The sequence below is a fragment of the Glycine soja genome, chromosome 19, assembly GCF_004193775.1.
Source record: "Glycine soja cultivar W05 chromosome 19, ASM419377v2, whole genome shotgun sequence".
Classification (NCBI taxonomy): domain Eukaryota; kingdom Viridiplantae; phylum Streptophyta; class Magnoliopsida; order Fabales; family Fabaceae; genus Glycine; species Glycine soja.
This window is the reverse complement of record NC_041020.1, coordinates 5,823,500-5,840,386: the sequence shown is the minus strand read 5'-3', so window position 1 is coordinate 5,840,386 and position 16,887 is coordinate 5,823,500. Positions and strand designations below refer to the sequence as shown.

General features: G+C 37.0%; 1 protein-coding gene and 2 pseudogenes across 1 annotated transcript; 2 read left to right on the top strand and 1 right to left on the bottom strand.

Annotated features, from left to right (window-relative positions):
- The first annotated feature begins 454 nt into the window (after positions 1-454).
- Positions 455-6,656, top strand: LOC114398518 (annotated as a pseudogene).
- Positions 6,657-6,792: 136 nt separating this feature from the next.
- Positions 6,793-9,298, top strand: LOC114398517. Its single transcript, XM_028360712.1, has 2 exons — positions 6,793-6,827; positions 8,116-9,298. Exons 1-2 carry the CDS (start codon positions 6,793-6,795, stop codon positions 9,296-9,298), a joined length of 1,218 nt encoding a protein of 405 aa, XP_028216513.1.
- Positions 9,299-16,105: 6,807 nt separating this feature from the next.
- LOC114398959 lies at positions 16,106-16,482 on the bottom strand (annotated as a pseudogene).
- Positions 16,483-16,887: the final 405 nt, after the last annotated feature.

The window sequence follows — 16,887 nt, the reverse complement described above, 5'->3', positions numbered from 1 at the left end:
AAATTAAGAAGTAAATAAATTATGAAATTAAATAATATTACGTCCATTCCTATATATAAGAAACAAATACCCGTAAAATTAAATGATTTAAGCGGTAATTAAATTTAATGGCACTATTCATTTTTTCAAGGGACATCTTTTTCTACCTATGAATATAACTTATCTCATTTATGAATTTACAATAAATAAGGTATAAAAAGAAACTAATAATTAATGTGTTTGAAAGTGAGCATATGTTTCTATTTAAGAAAAAAAATTGTTTATATTTATTTATTATATATAAGAACAAAGTTAAAAATAAGCAAAATGATAGCAAGATAAATAACCACACTACTAGAAAAATATGATTTGACGACGCACATTCTACGTCGGTGTTAAAGAATCCGTCGTAGTTGTCAACATGATGGCATTTACGTAATTATATAAGTTTTTTATGTGGCGTGCTTCTTGTACAATGACATTTCTCTATAACCCCGTCGTTGTAGTTTTGGTGGAAGTCATCAAAGACGGTGCTTGTAGGTACACCGTCGTAGAAATAGTCAGATACAAAGTCGGTGTCATTAAACACCATCGTGAATTTTGTAGTTTATATACTCTCGCGGTAAACACCCTCTCGTACCCTCCAAAACCCTAGTGCGCCCGCTATTGCCTGAACTACTTCATCCCGCCGTGAACTTCGTCCCGCTACCACCCTGACATTGTGTTTCCCCAAAGTACTTGAAGCCGAAGTGGACCTGCTGCTCCCACCACCGCCACATAGCCGAAGTCGTGCCCTTTTGAGTGGTGATGCCACCTTTCGAGTGTTCCTGAAGGTAAGGATGTCGAAGTTTTTGAGTTCTGTTTTGGTAATGCTGCAATATGTTATAGTATTAAGGGTTTTTGAGTTGTTCTTTGGTAATGCTTGAATATGTGATTATTGACTTGTTCAGTTGCCCTAACAATGTCATCGTTCAATATGCAAAAAGGATTTGAAGCAAAATAAGTGAAAATCGTGCCCTTTTGTGTTTGATTGTTAGTATTTGAATTTTTTGTGGTTGTACCTTTAAATATTACATAAACTAAAAACCCTCTTTCCCAATTGGTATCCCATTTGATTTCCAAACATGCTCTAAGACGCTGATATTGAGAAAGTGATTTCCGAACATGCTCCAATCCCTTTCCACTCATTGTTCATGTTACTGTACTAGTTTTATTGTTCACACTTATCGTGGGGAAACTCTGCTCAGGAAAAATGTATTGTTATAACCATCCTTTGAAAAAAATAAATTGTGTGAAACAAGTTACTATAGTATACATCTATCAACTGCAGGCTGCTATTTGGAAATTGTTTTGTAAAAACTAAATTGGATTCTTTTATTTCATTGCTTGAAAGATAAATTCAGTGAAACTTGTTGATGAACTTGTTCGAGTGTCATATACACAGGTTAATTGATGCACCAAAACATGACGTTCTGATTGTTGCACGTCCTTCTGGTTGTCTGCAAATAGAGGCTTCTCTCGCTGTAGGTAAGGTGGTTTTGCGTTAAAATTTAATGTATGTCAATATACCAGTGCATGTTCAAACATGTTAAATTTTATGAATTTTGATTGATTGGGAAATTTGTAATATGACCATAAATTTTCTGAGGCACTTGGCCATTTGATTTTCTTATAATTTCAAAATTAAAATAGTTATTTTTCTTTATAAATAACAATAGTTTTCCTTAGTTTAAACTATAAATATAAAATAAATAGGTCACTCATAGAAACTAAGTACAAAAAGGTGCGTATCTTATGAATCTGAAATACAGTTTTGCATCTGTTTCTATTGGTTCCAGGCTGTTATTATATAGGCTCTCTTCCATGATTGGCAAGTTATTTGTGTAATTTATAATATTGTAAAAAACAGAAACATGTGCAATAATTGTATTCTGCTTCCCTTTGTTTGGATAAATGATTCATCTCTGGTATGTAAAGTAAGAAATATATCTAATCACCATTCTGATTGTGTTCGTTTTTATTTCCTTTTTTGGGTATTAGGTTCATTGTTTTGATTTGTATGGAAGCAAATTGAACACCTCATATGTTGGCATGTCTTGTAATGGGACAAGCACCTTTTTGTGAAGAGTAGTAAAGGGTAATTAAGAATTGGATATATTTGTGAAATGATGTTATTTCCAGTTATGTTGTATAATTTATCCCCTATAGGTTATTAAACTTTTCCCATTGTCATTTCTTGGGTTTTTAAACATAGGACAACCAAGTGTTATTGCCATTGAGGATCCACAGGTTTTGTTGGAAGAACTGCCTTTTGCTTTTATAAAAATGAATATTTTCTTTCTGTCAAAATAAATAAAGCAAGAAAGTGGACTGTATATGATGGATTTTTCATGATTTTCCTCTTGCTTATGTTTGCATTTCTCAGTTATGAGCTTATTTCAATTTACTTGGGTGGAGTTTTTTTTTTGTTATGGGTGGGGATAAAATGGGGGGTTTGATTGTTGCTGTTGTCAGTTTCTTTTAGTGGACTCTTGATTTTGTAGAGGTTATTGAACAGTTATGTCATATTCTGTAGCTTCTTTGAATCTCTCTTTTGCTTCTCTTTCCAAGCTACAGGATATTTGATAATCTTCCTTTAATCATACTCGTCAGTTGCATTCTTCCACAACCTTTTTCTCTTTATTTGGTCTTTCTGATTTTTCAAAAATAGAATATTTGGAGTCACTATTTCCATTTCCAAAGCCACTAGTCCCATGCTATTTTGGAGCAGTTGCTGAATATTTTACGAAGGAATATATTAAAAGTGGAAATTGGAGATATTTGGGAACCAAAATGCTAGGAAAAAACTATTCATACTAGGGTAGTGAACGACAGATTATCTAAGCTGGGGTTGAATAGTCTTGGAACTCTGTCTTCACTGCTTTCTTTAGTAAATGCCTTGCAATTTATGTTTTTACAATATGAAGTTGATTGGCACTAATTATTTTGTACATATTAGGCAAATTATTGTCGTAGATGTGGTTGATTGACTAAAGTTTTATTATTTTTCTGGCTGAATCAGGCACCAAAGAATCACATTGGGAAGAACTCCTTTAATTATTTGCAGGTTTGTTTATTTTTTCTAGTAATTGATATTTATTATAATAGTTTTAAAAATGTTTTTCAAATTCCACAAAGGACAAACATGTATGATGCCAGAAAACATGTATGCGTTTTTCCTTTTTATTCATGGCGTGTAATTGTTCTTTTGAGCCCTCTACTATCATCTTTATTATGTCCTTTTGTCGCAATATCATCCAATTACTAATGGAAATAGCTGACATGCGATTTTAAGGGGTTGCATAACATGTTAATTAGGTGGTCCTCTAAAATGACCCTTTGTGACATATAGGATCAAAACGTATGATCCATTGAATTCTTTTTACTAAACTACTTGACCTTTTTTAATCTTTCACGTCATAGTAAGCAAGTATTTTTACATGACTAACTTAGCAACATATGATATCATGTCATAATTGTCTGCAACATTAGTTATTTTTTCTGTTAGCATTAGATGATAATAACTAGGACTTGCTTCCAACTTATATATAACAACCATTTTGTCTTTTCCTCATGTTGTTCCTCTAGAAACCTCTTCCGCACCACCGTGGAATTTTCCTGCTCTTGTTGCACAAAACACACACTCTGCTTCTATTAAAATTCACGCTTGTCCTTGTCCTTGTGCTGGTTCTTTCAACATAGGGTTTGCACTTTTTAATCAGAACTAGCCAAGACCAGCTACAAAAAGTACTGTGTTAGTTCAAAAAAAAAACTTTCATCAATTATTATCAACTTTATTCAGTAGAGTAGCCTTGTAGGTGAACTATGTGTCAGGATTTTGAAGTTTGATTCTCTTTTATATTGATTGAATAGTTGTGTGTAGAAACTAGAAAGGTTAGTGATTATTATTGAGTCAATGGAAGGTGTTGATCAGAGTAATATGAATCAAAATAGTTGTGAATTTGGTTCATCTTCATCATCAGGGGGTGCTCTTAGACCCCCAAATCGATTGAATAGTAATGTTATGCTTATTGATCAAATGGGTGTTATTGAGAACCAGAAACCCTATGGAATACCACTCTCACACCCTAATACCAATATTTCACCTTCATGACCTTATCCTCAGGTTTTTGCCTCCCAATCCCAATCCAATTCGGTTTCCCAGCGTTTGAGTTCTCCTAATTTGAGTGCTGCTTCTTCCCATTCCAGGTCTTTGTCTCAGCCCTTTTTTTTTCTCTGGATTCCTTGCCTCCATTGAGTCATTCCCCTTATAAAGAACCTTCCTTTTCTAACTGAATTTCAACTGATGTGTATGCTGAGGAAAGCTTGGCTACCTCTCATGCCCCCTTGCCGAATTGTAGCCATGCTCTTCAGCTTGGCCATTCTCTTCCTCCTCATAAAGGACATAGGCGCTGTAGTAGTGAATCCCCTATAGGAATCACTGATTTTATTCAGTCTGTCCCTGAGTCTGTTTCCTCTAAGACTTGGAGCGACTGTCAAAATTTGGCTTCTAGGGGAGGGAACTCTGGTTTTGAGAAGCCGATTCAATTAGTGTTAAAGGAACCAATGAAGGATATGGACCACGTTGATGGCTTTGGAATAAATCATTATGTGTCTCTCTCAGTAGAACTTAATGAGAATTCCCCATGTTCCCTTCCTTTCCTTCATATTCTGCTACTTCTTCTTGATACACCACAATGTTTACTACACTGGGGTTTCAGCCCAAATTGTTGAGGATCAACAACAATCATTGCTTAAACTGAAGAATAGCCTCAAATTCAAGACTAATAAGTCTAAAAAAGTTCTATCTTGGAATCAAAGCATAGATTTCTGTGAGTGGAGGGGTGTTGCCTGTGACGAGGAGGGGCAAGTTACTGGCCTTGACTTGAGTGGAGAATCTATGTATGGTGGATTTGACAATTCAAGCACTCTTTTCAGTTTGCAAAATCTGCAGATACTGAATTTGTCTGCTAACAACTTCAGTTATGAGATACCATCCGGTCTCAACAAGTTGAAGAACTTAACATATCTGAATTTGTCTCATGCTGGCTTTGTGGGGCAGATTCCAACAGAGATTTCTTCCCTGACAAGGTTGGTTACTCTTGATATGTCTTGTCTTTCCTATTTATATGGGCAACCGCTAAAACTTGAAAACATAGATCTACAAATGCTTGTCCGAAACCTCACCATGCTTAGACAATTGTATATGGATGGTGTAATTGTAACAACTCAGGGAAATACATGGAGCAATGCTTTGTTTCAACTTGTTAGCCTGCAGGAGCTGACCATGTCAAACTGCAATCTCTCTGGGCCCCTTGATCCTTCCTTGACAAGACTTTAGAATCTATCAATCATTCGTCTTGATCAGAACAATTTGTCATCTCTAGTGCCAGAAATCTTTGCTAATTTTCCAAATTTGACCACCTTTCACCTTAGTTCTTGTGGATTGACTGGAACATTTGCAGAGCAAATCTTTTGGGTAGCAACATTGTCTGTTGTAGACTTATCATTCAATTATCATCTGTATGGATCTTTGCCTCAATTCCTACTGAATAGTCCTCTTCAGACATTGATTGTGAGTGGCACAAATTTCTCGGGAGCAATACCACCTTCTATAAATAATCTTGGGTAGTTATCCATGTTAGATATTTCTATTTGCCATCACTGTCAAGACTCAAGGAACTCACTTATCTGGATTTGTCATCGAATGACTTCACTGGTCCAATTCCATCCCTGAATATGTCCAACAATCTTACGCATTAAGACTTCTCATGCAATATTTGGACAGGTTCAATCACATGATATCATTTTGATGGTCTAAGAAATCTGCTCCAAATTGATTTGCAGGACAACTTGCTAGATGGAAGCCTTCCTTCCTATATTTTTTATGTCCCACTGCTACGAAGTATTCGACTTTCCAACAACAATTTCCAAGATCAATTGAATAAATTTTCAAATATCTCTTCCTCCAAGTTAGAGATCCTTCATTTAAGTGGAAATGATTTAAATGGCTCCATTCCTACAGATATTTTTCAACTCAGATCACTTAGTGTCCTTGAACTATCTTCAAACAAGTTAAATAGGAAATTGAAGCTAGATGTCATTGATAGACTTGTAAATCCAACTACACTAGGACTTTCACACAACCATTTGTCAATAGACAAAATTTTTGCAGATGTTGGCCTAATATCTTCCATCCCCAATATGACAAATGTAGAGTTGGTGTCCTGCAATCTGATAGAGTTCCCTACTTTCTTGAGAAACCAATCGAAAATAACAACTTTAGACCTCTCAAGCAACAATATTGAAGGATCTATACCAACATCGATTTGGAAACTTAACTCTGTTGTTCAATTAAATCTTTCTCACAATTTACTTAGCAATTTAGAAGGACTTGTGCAAAACTCTAGCTCCAATTTGAAGGTCCTTGACCTTCATGATAATCACCTCCAAGGGAAGCTTCAAATATTTTCGATGCATGCCATTTATTTGGACTATTCAAGCAATAACTTCTTATTCCATCAGATATTGGTAATTTTCTGTCTTACACAACTTTCGTGTCTCTTGGAAAAAACAATTTATGTGTGAATATTCCACAATCCTTGATGGTGAAATTCCCACACAGCTTGCAAATTTAAATTTCCTCTCATACCTAAATATTTCCTCTAATCGTCTGGTGGGAAAAATCCTCCTTCAGCTTCATTACTAGAGAGAAACTTGAAGATAGATTCTGTCCCTAACGATAAAAAGAGGCTTCCCTGCAAATTAGTGAAGATGACGACGAGGCAGAAGAAAAGGCTAATTGCTTGGTTGGCCAACTCATTTTATTTGTCATTCCGTTTAAATTCCCTCTCTTTTGGCCCATATACTGTTACCTAAAACACAAATTAAATATGTATGAAACAAATATGAAACTGATCTTTTATATGTTGAATTTCTGGTTTGTACCTACATGCATCTTATATCAGATTAATGCAAAGAAGAAGAAGATCTTATGTGTCCTCTAATAAGGCATACATTTTTAATTACACCCAGCCACCATATCCTTTTGCAAACCTGTTTCTACAACTGCATCAATATTGCATTTCGGAAAGACTGGAACCCTATTATATATATATATATATATATATATATATATATATATATATATATATATATATATATATATATATATATATATATATATAACATAGTTTAATAGTTTATAGTATACATTCAACAATTACTATTGGGAACATCATCAAGCTTCTGGGTTATGAGGCACTAGGTTCAATTACTATTGTCAGCATTTAAAGTGTCATTTAATCATGAAAATTGGTCTGTAACTTATGGCAGGAACATTTGGAAGATAAACATCTGATTCGTTATTTTTGAAGCTGAAGGGTTTGTTCAACATAGTGGTGTTGCTTCTCAGTAACTTGTAGGGAGTAAGGTGATTCATTCATCAATTGTATAACCTCATTCCGTAGCTTTTTTGCTTGTGTTGATATGCATTACATATTTATATTATTTATAATTTATATGTTGTTTAAGCAATATAGAAACCAAGCCTATAGCCTATAGCCTATATGCTTTTAAGAATGGGACCAAAGCAATGTACATTGTATTCTTTAGTAGTATATGTAGTAACTGCATTAGGTGTATAAGTTATTGTTGTTTTACCTCTGTCAGTTGTTGACAGAATTGGATGCCCATGTCTAAGCTGTAGGCAACATTCAATTACTACTCAATGACTTTAACTCATGTCACTAGTTTCTGGACTTTGAACTCATAAAACTAGTCATAGAAATAACATGTTATATATGGTAGGGGCCTCAATTGATCATTTCATGGCCATAATTTGAGCAGTTTTTTCATGATCCCTTTTTTTAGATAGAAAACAATGTTAAATCATAGAGGAAAAATGTTATATCCAAATAGGGGGAATGAAAGACATGAACTACAATTCAAAAAACCAAAAATAGTAAAGTAGCAAAGCTGTAGTATACAACACAACAAAGTCAAAAATGACAAATCCCTTGAAACAACCATGCACCATTGAAGTGGTCAGCATTATGCTCCAACTAACTGCAATTGCTGCTGTGTTTTCTATTGCAGTGTTTTGTACAAAAGGTGTAGTGCTGCTGTGTTTTCTACTGTTGTGTTTTGTCCATGTGTCAAGTGTGGAAATGGGAGGCGCCAAACAGCTGATGACATAAGAACTCATCTTATTTGTGAGGGAATAATTTGTAGCTACACAAAATGGATATGGCATGGGGAATCCCCCGATACAACTGACATGTCACAGGTTGAGGAGCGTAATGCAGAAATTGGAAATCCTATAGAAGAAATCATTCACGATCTTGGGCAAGAGGGGTTTCAACAGGAACATGCACCCTTGTATAACAACATAGAAATTGATTCAAAAAAGCCTTTGTATTCCAGCTGCACATCTTTCACAAAGTTGTCTGCTGTGTTAGCTCTGGTTAACTTGAAGGCACAATTTGGGTGGAGTGACAAGAGTTTTAGTGAGTTGCTGATGTTGTTGAAAAACATTCTTCCTGCAGATAACGTCTTGCCAAAGAATCACTACGAAGCAAAGAAGATTTTATGTCCAGTTGGGATGCAGTACGAAAAAATTCATGCATGCTGTAACGACTGCATTTTATACAGAGATGAATTTGCTGAACTAGATTACTGCCCTGTGTGCGGGGTATCAAGGTACAAATTGAACAATAGGGATTCTAGTGTACATCCAATTGCCGCCAACCGCCGTCCAGCAAAGGTGTGTTGGTATCTCCCAATAATACCAAGGTTTAAGCGGCTGTTTGCTAATGGCGAAGATGCAAAAAACCTTACATGGCATGTAGATACCATAAAATCAGATGGATTCCTACGACATCCTGCAGATAGTCCACAATGGAAGACAATTGATCGTCTGTATCCTGACTTTGGGGCCGAGCCTAGAAATTTAAGGCTTGGTCTTGCAATGGACGGAATGAACCCATATGGAAACTTAAGCACTAACCATAGCTCGTGGCCTGTTTTGCTGTTCATTTATAATCTCCCTCTATGGTTGTGCATGAAGCGAAAGTACGTAATGTTGAGTATGATGATACCTGGTCCAAGACAGCCAGGTAATGATATTGACGTATATCTAAGACCCTTAATTGACGATTTGAGGAAATTGTGGGAGGAAGGGGTTGATGTATGGGATGCAAATCTGCAGCATGCTTTCAAGTTGCGTGCAATGGTTTTTTGTACCATAAATGAGTTTCCAGCCTATGGGAACTTAAGTTGATATAGTGTCAAAGGACATCACGCATGTCCTATATGTGAGCAGAATGCTACTTTCCTCCAACTTAAACATGGAAAGAAGACTGTATATACTAGGCACCGAAGATTTCTCAAACATTATCATCCGTATTGACGATTGAAGAAGACATTTGATGGAAGTCAGGAACATGAAACCGCGCCGAATCCATTAAGTGGTGATGAAGTTTAGGACCGGGTAAAGGATGTCATAAATATGTTTGGGAAGTCCCAAAAAAAAACCGTCATCTAATGCAAACATGTGGAAAAAAAAGTCTATTTTCTTTGATCTTCCATACTGGTCCGATCATCATGTCAGGCATTGTATAGACATCATGCATGTGGAGAAAAATGTTTGTGATTCTTTAATTGGGACCCTCCTAAACATTAAAGGCAAGATAAAGGATGGTTTGAAGTGTCGTCAAGACTTGGTTGACATGGGTATACGTCAGGTGTTGCATCCTATCTCAAAAGGTCCACGGACATATCTGCCCCCAGCATGTTACACAATGTCAACTGCGGAGAAGAGAAGTTTTTGTCAATGTCTGCGTACTATGAAAGTCCCACAAGGATACTCTTCAAACATCAAGAGCCTTCTGTCTGTCAATGAGCTTAAGTTGGTTGGCTTGAAATCGCATGATTGTCATGTGTTAATGCAACAACTTTTGCCTGTGGCAATTCGCGGGACGTTGCCTGAGAAGGTCCGTGTTGCAATTACTTGCTTGTGTTTCATTTTTAATGCTATATGTGTGAACGTCATTGACCCTAAATAGTTGGATGATTTGTAAAATGAGATTGTCGTTGTCCTTTGTCAAATGGAGATGTATTTCCCTCCTTCATTTTTTGACATAATGGTACACTTAGTTGTTCAGTTGGTAAGGGAAATACGGTGCTGTGGTCCTGTGTTTTTAAGATGGATGTATCCAGTTGAGCGGTACATGAAGGTCTTAAAGGGTTATACCAAGAATCAACATTGACCAGAGGCGTCAATAGTGGAAAGATACGTTGCTGAAGAATGTATTGAGTTTGCCTCACAGTACATTGACTCATTTAAACCTGTGGGGCTTCCTTCATCCCGTCATGACCAGGCAAAAGTAGGGAAGGGTACATGTGGATACAATGTTGTGACAATGAGTAGACATGACGTGTCACAAGCACATTTGTATATATTAAACAACACAACAGAGGTGTTACCATACATAGAGGCTCACAAAAAACATGTTAGAGATACTCACCCCAAAATGAACATGATGAGGGTGTTGCAAGAGCACAATAAAACTTTCATAAATTGGTTTAGACAAACAATATTTGCTGATAATAGTGTTTCCAGAAGACTAACATTGTTAGCCATTGGCCCAAATCTAAATGTCCCTACTTGGAAGGGATATGACATTAACAATTACTCCTTCTACATAAAGTCACAAGATGATAAAAGTTCCGTACAAAATAGTGGGGTCAGTGTTGATGCCGATTCGGATCACTTCTGCAGTACGTCGGACAACAACCCCATTTGAGCATCTATGTGTTACTTTGGCGTCATTCAAGAAATTTGGGAGGTTGATTATACTGCATTTAGAGTGCCTGTTTTTAAGTGTTAGTGGGTCAATAGGACAACGGGTGTGCATCAAGATCCATTGGGATTTACTTTGGTAGACCTTAGTAAGGTGGCATATATGGAGGAACCTTTCATTATGGCAAAACAAGCTAGGCAAGTTTTCTACGTCGAAGATCCATGTAATTCAAGTTTGTTTGTGGTTCTGCAAGGAAGACGAAGTGGAATCAATTACCATAAAGATGATTCAAGCCTTGACATTGGTGAAATGGCTCGTTTTTTTTTAAAAAAATGCCTCCAATGGATGAACCTGATGAAGTCGATGATGGACATGCAAATAGTGTAGATCATGATGAAGGTTTATGGGAGAACATTCCTACAACAATTGTTTGAAAGTAATCCTTTGTTTTATGTGTAAATATAATAATATTTTTAGTATTACGCCTTTCTTTTAATGTTGCACATTAATATTAATTTTGTAATTTTTTCACAGGATCATGGCCACACCTCTGAGGTCTCCTCCACAGTCTGATGGTCAATCAGAGGCCACTTTGAAGAGGAGTAGAACAATGACACAGCTTAGAACCTTGACATTAAGAATCGTGGATCAGCCCAGACCGGCAGTTTATGTTGATCCCGCTATCGGGAGAGCATCGAGACCGATGCGTGAAAAGTTCCATAGCTATCTAGGGGTAGTCGCACGAGAAAAGGTTCCCATTATCCATAAAAATTGGAAAGATGTACCTGAAACGCTTAAGGAGATAGTGTGGAATGACATTCTAGTAAGTCCTCATCTTTGTGTTTTATTTATTTTCATGTTATATTTTGAAAGTCTATCTTTACATTATTAGAACACAAAGTAACTAATGTATGTATGTAGGCAAAGTTTGATATCCCAGAACCCGCAAAGGTGAAGACGAAGGTTATGTCAACGGTTGCAACGAGATGGCGACAATTTAAGTCCACCTTGACTAGCAAATTTGTGTTTGCTAACACTGAAGGCCAACAAACGCAGGATGTTGTTACAAAATATGGACTAGATCCCGAAGCTTGGAAACAATTTGAAGCAACCCGACTCACACCTAACTGGGAGGTTAGTTTTGCATGGCATCGTAACTTGAAATGAATATTTTTACACCAATTTCATTATTTTCATTTCAATAAACTTGATGCCAATTATGTATGCCACATTACAGGGTATTAGGAAATGAGCACAATCAATTCAAAAACACAACGACTGCCCTCACCTACTTTCACGTGGGGGATATGATTTGCTTAATAAGAAATTATTAGACGAGAAAAGAAAAAAACTAAAAGAGGAAACATTTTTGACTGAAAATCCAGCAAGTGTTGATGACCCCCCATCTCCAATTAAAAGACATGTTAAGTGGAAGGTTGCTCGGACCAGGGGTTATGGCAATATGACATCTGAGTCGACACAGGAAATAACAGATAAAATAGTAAGTTCAACAATATGTTGCAGTGTTCATATGTTTAAGTATTTTGTAATGACAATCACCGTACGTTGTGTGTTTCTTTGTGACTTGTTTTGTGTAGGACTCCTTAGAAGAGTAGGTTACGCAGGGTTCCTTTGTACCCCATGGTCGTCAAGACATACTGAACACTGCCATTGGGCGACCTGACCATGGGGTCGCGTTCGTGTAGCGGGCTCAGGTGTCACTATTACTCAGTACTACGGAAGGGCATCAAGGACATGCAGCAACTTGTCCACATCCATCACTTAACAACAATTAGATGAAGTTGTTGCAAGGCTTAGGGAAGACATGAATGGTCAGATTAGGGAAGAATTGAGGACTCAGATTAAGGAAGAATTGAGGGCTCAGCTAGAAGAGGAAAATAAAAGGAGCTTGGAAAGAATGACTATGGCATTGAAAGAGGCTATTAAAATAGAGTTGTCATATAAAGGATCCCCAGAGTCACTCCTAATTCAGTCGGACATACAACAATTAGGTGCGTGTGTCAGCACTAAGGGAAGTAATGCTCAAATCAATGTCCAGCCTTCATGGGAAGATGATGCTGATGTCATACCAATGATGGGACTGTATGTGCAGCGTGAGGATGGTACACTAGGGTTGGTCTCCATGGGGAAAATAATGGATGGGGATTCAATCATACACACCGTGGCTTATGCAGATGATGTTGTAAGGGTAAGTGTGGAAACAATTATTGATCCTGATGTTGAGATCCCCTATGGCACCTCAGAAATTCAGTATGTCAAGCAGGCCCTCGATACATTTGTAGCTTGGCCCACACACCTTGTTAAAGTTGTATTAGATGAGGTAACACATTTGCTTTCACATACATGAAGTAACACATTCATAGATTAGACATGAAATACCGACCCACATTGATTAACCATGTAGGATGCAGAAATTATTCCGCACAAAGTGGATGCACATGTGGCAAAGCCGGCTAATGTGGACGCAGATGATCTGATGCGTGGCCTGATAAAGTACAGTTTTGATATTTACGACAAGCCAGTTGAATTCGAATTTGATGGGAGTAACTTTGGAATTGTAGATGCACCTACATCGATATTCCTAACATATTATGATGTTAGTGAAATAATAGCAGGAGACAAAAGTTTGAACATATCTGTACAACAATTATGGTTGATGTAAGTGAAATCCTTATTTTATTTGTTCCTCATTCATTCTATATCATGATCTACTCCAATACTTTCAAATGATGTCAATATGTATATGCATGCGTGGAGTCAAATCTTGGGTCAAGGTTCCATGTATGCATTCCTTGAGCCACAGTCCTTGGTGGTTTCAAAGGATACACGTGGCGAATGCCAACAATATCTTGAAAGATGGCTTAAGGAATCTAACCGAGAGGTGTACGTTGGACCTTACTTCCATCAGTAAGTGATGTTTAAGAATAATACTTTAACCAATGTTTGGGTCTATACGTATGTAATATGCATGAGATGCAGGGCACATTGGCAGCTCGTACTTTTGTGTCCTAGGCAACATGTTGTTTGGATGTGTTCGTTGTGTAGGAAACCTGATATGCATATCAAAGCCGCAATTAATAGGTTAACTCATAACATATAACTTTTTCCATGCCTTCTTTAATGGTCATCATTGAATATGTTGTTGTTCTATACACGTTGATGTGTTTTTTTTAAACCAGTGTAATGACAAAATTAAAGACGAGTTCGTCTCCTGAAAGTAAGGCAGCTGCACCTAAGTGGATTGAAGTTAAGGTCAGTGATATGTACCATGCATTATTGTTGTCTACTTATGTGATGTAATTCTGTAATGTATAGGATATTCAAATTTTTTCCATATGTAGAGTCAAGTTCAAACCGGATGTTATGAATGTGGATATTACATGATGCATTGGATGTGGAACATCATAACCAGCGAGATCAAGAGTGATTGGTCCATGGTATACATAAACTTGACTTTCTAAGATTGTTGACTATCATTGGAACTGAATTTTGTTATTTGCAGTACTAACTTTTAAATATTAATACTTGTAGTGGTTTGGTGATGAGACACCGTTGGACAAGGACAACATCACAACAATTCGAAAGAAATGGGCAAGATATTTTTTAAAGACTGCGTGTAAAAATGGCTAATGATGGGTTAGGGAGTAATCTTTTTTGTTGTATTTCAGACAATTGGTTTTGTTATTTTTTGTCAGCACTTTTAAAATTTTCAGTGATGGTAGTAATACAGTGACCAATGACAATTGGTATAATGGTCATGTGCTCAAACTTTGTGGTCTTCTATTTTTAGTACCTAGTCATTCATCTTTTTAGTAATATACTGTGATTACCCCCTTCAACTGCATTGCACCTGCATTTGATTCCCACTGCAGCAATTTAGTGCAGATGCTATACCACCAACCTTGTCGCTGCAGCAGTTTACTGAACGAATGAAGTCTGGACAGTCTTTGCCACTGCACATCAAATGACAACTTCTTTAATGGGTGCCATTGACTAGGTAGGTGCACTTCATTAGAACTTGCATGTCTGTGTGTGCTAAAGTTCTGTCCTTATGATTCATGCTTTACAAAAATGTGTTTTAATACATACTGAACATGAGATGGGACATGTAAATAACTTACTATTGATTTTATTAACCATACTGAACTTTTGTTGGAACTTGTTAATTTTGAAGCTATTTGATTGTATAAACATCCACCTGGATTCCTTTGAATTGGATGGTTTGTCTACATGAAAGGTTCAAGAACCACCATCAATTTTGTTATCATTCATTGTCCACTGTGATTTACTTTGTTCACTGTGTTGCATCTTTAATGTTGTCTTGGGCCTCTTTGCATGCATATCTTTGCTCGGTTAGGGACTTAAGAAGCACCTCTTTCTCTTTTTCAAGGCTAGAAACAAGAAGATTAGCTATCTGTAGTTCTCCAGAAAGGATCACCCCTTTTCAGTTCATTTCTTCTAGTGATTTGGTTGCCTCCTCTAGGTCCTTCTCAAGACATTTTCGGTTAGGGACTTAAGAAGCACCTCTTTATCAGTTTATGTCTAATGTTTCTCAACCTCTTCTGCGTGTTAAATTGTTGACTTGAGGGGATTCTTTTGGGTTTTTGTGTTGTTGGGATTGGGATAAAGAAACATTATGTTTAATGACAAGCTAAAATTATGAGTATAGAGGGGTGGTGGTGGATTGGGACTGCAATACATATATGCCATATATAGTTACATTTGCTTGCATTTTTTTTAATTAAGATCATAGGATCATCGATCATATAATAATATATGTTACCCATAGTCAAGCCCTTGACATCAAGGATCGATCCCATGATTCCCAGCCACCTCACAGCACCTTCTCACCCTACTAGTGAACACTGATGAAGCCACCACCCTCATGCCCACACTCCACCACCATCTCCCTCACACACGCCACATGTAAATTGTACCTTGCAAGACGACATATAGCTCCACCCCCTCCCCTTCCTATACAAAAACAATCTCACTCCGTGAAAAGCAATATGGAAGGAGCATTTGGAATTGATTTGTTATTCCCACTATTGAGAGTCATTGTTAGCAAAGATATTGTTGAAGGCTTGTAGCCTTAAGGGTTATATATCAGAAGAATGGAGTGTCTTTGTTAGGTTGTCATAGGTGATGGACACCAATTTGTTAGGTTGTCATAGGTTGTTGAAGGCTTGTAGCCTAAGGGTTATATATCAGAAGGAATTTGGAATTAATTACGTTTACAACACCAATTTGTCACAGTGGACAAACAATACCTCTTTTGCTAAACAACAACCAATACAACCATAGAATCTCAGGCCTCTATATTGTCTTTATGGCCTAGCTTCAAAAATCAATTTTTTTTATATCCCTATTGATCTTGTTCTCTAGTTGGGACCCCAACAGCTTAAGTACATAACAGTTCTTAAGGACTCCTCTGATTGCTTCCCTTTAGTCATGAAGAGGTGGAAACCATAGAAGAAGAAAAGGAAAGGTTCTTAGCCTGTGACAATGATCCAACATGGCTCTTTATGACATGTTGAGATGACTTCAAAGTGTGATTCCACCTACACACCCTTTGGTCCTTCAAGGCCTCAACAACTCCAACACTAGCGGCAACAATCGAAGCTCTCTGTGATGAACTCATCTCCTTGCGCTTCTCTAATCAACAATAGCTCTTTGCTTCTGTTGATGATAGAAGAAAACAACAAAAGTTGATATCTAAAAGTGTGAGGTAATTGTTAGAAGAAAAGTGGTAGGTTTGATGAAACAAATGGAGAGAAAGGGTTACATATAATGATTCCACCAAAGTATGTAAAGGTTGAAAAACATGCAAAATATTTGGAAAAACCAGTGGCAGGTGAAGCCATTGGTTTTTGTTTTGGTAAGAGGTAAGAAAACTAGAATTAGTAAATTATTGTTGGTAGGACCAAATTCCATGAAGTCACACATAGTCACGGTTTCACTTGCAGACTACTCCTACACTACACACGGTTTTGAACAACATCTTCTTTGCCCTTGAGGTCCACCCTCAGCAGATTGATTCTTTCCT

Coding starts and splice junctions, on each gene's coding strand:
- LOC114398517 (XM_028360712.1), top strand. CDS start 6,793: ATGACGACGAGGCAGAAGAAAAGGCTAATTGCTTG. Junction 6,828..8,115: donor AAGAAAAGGCTAATTGCTTG/GTTGGCCAACTC, acceptor TTTCTATTGCAG/TGTTTTGTACAAAAGGTGTA.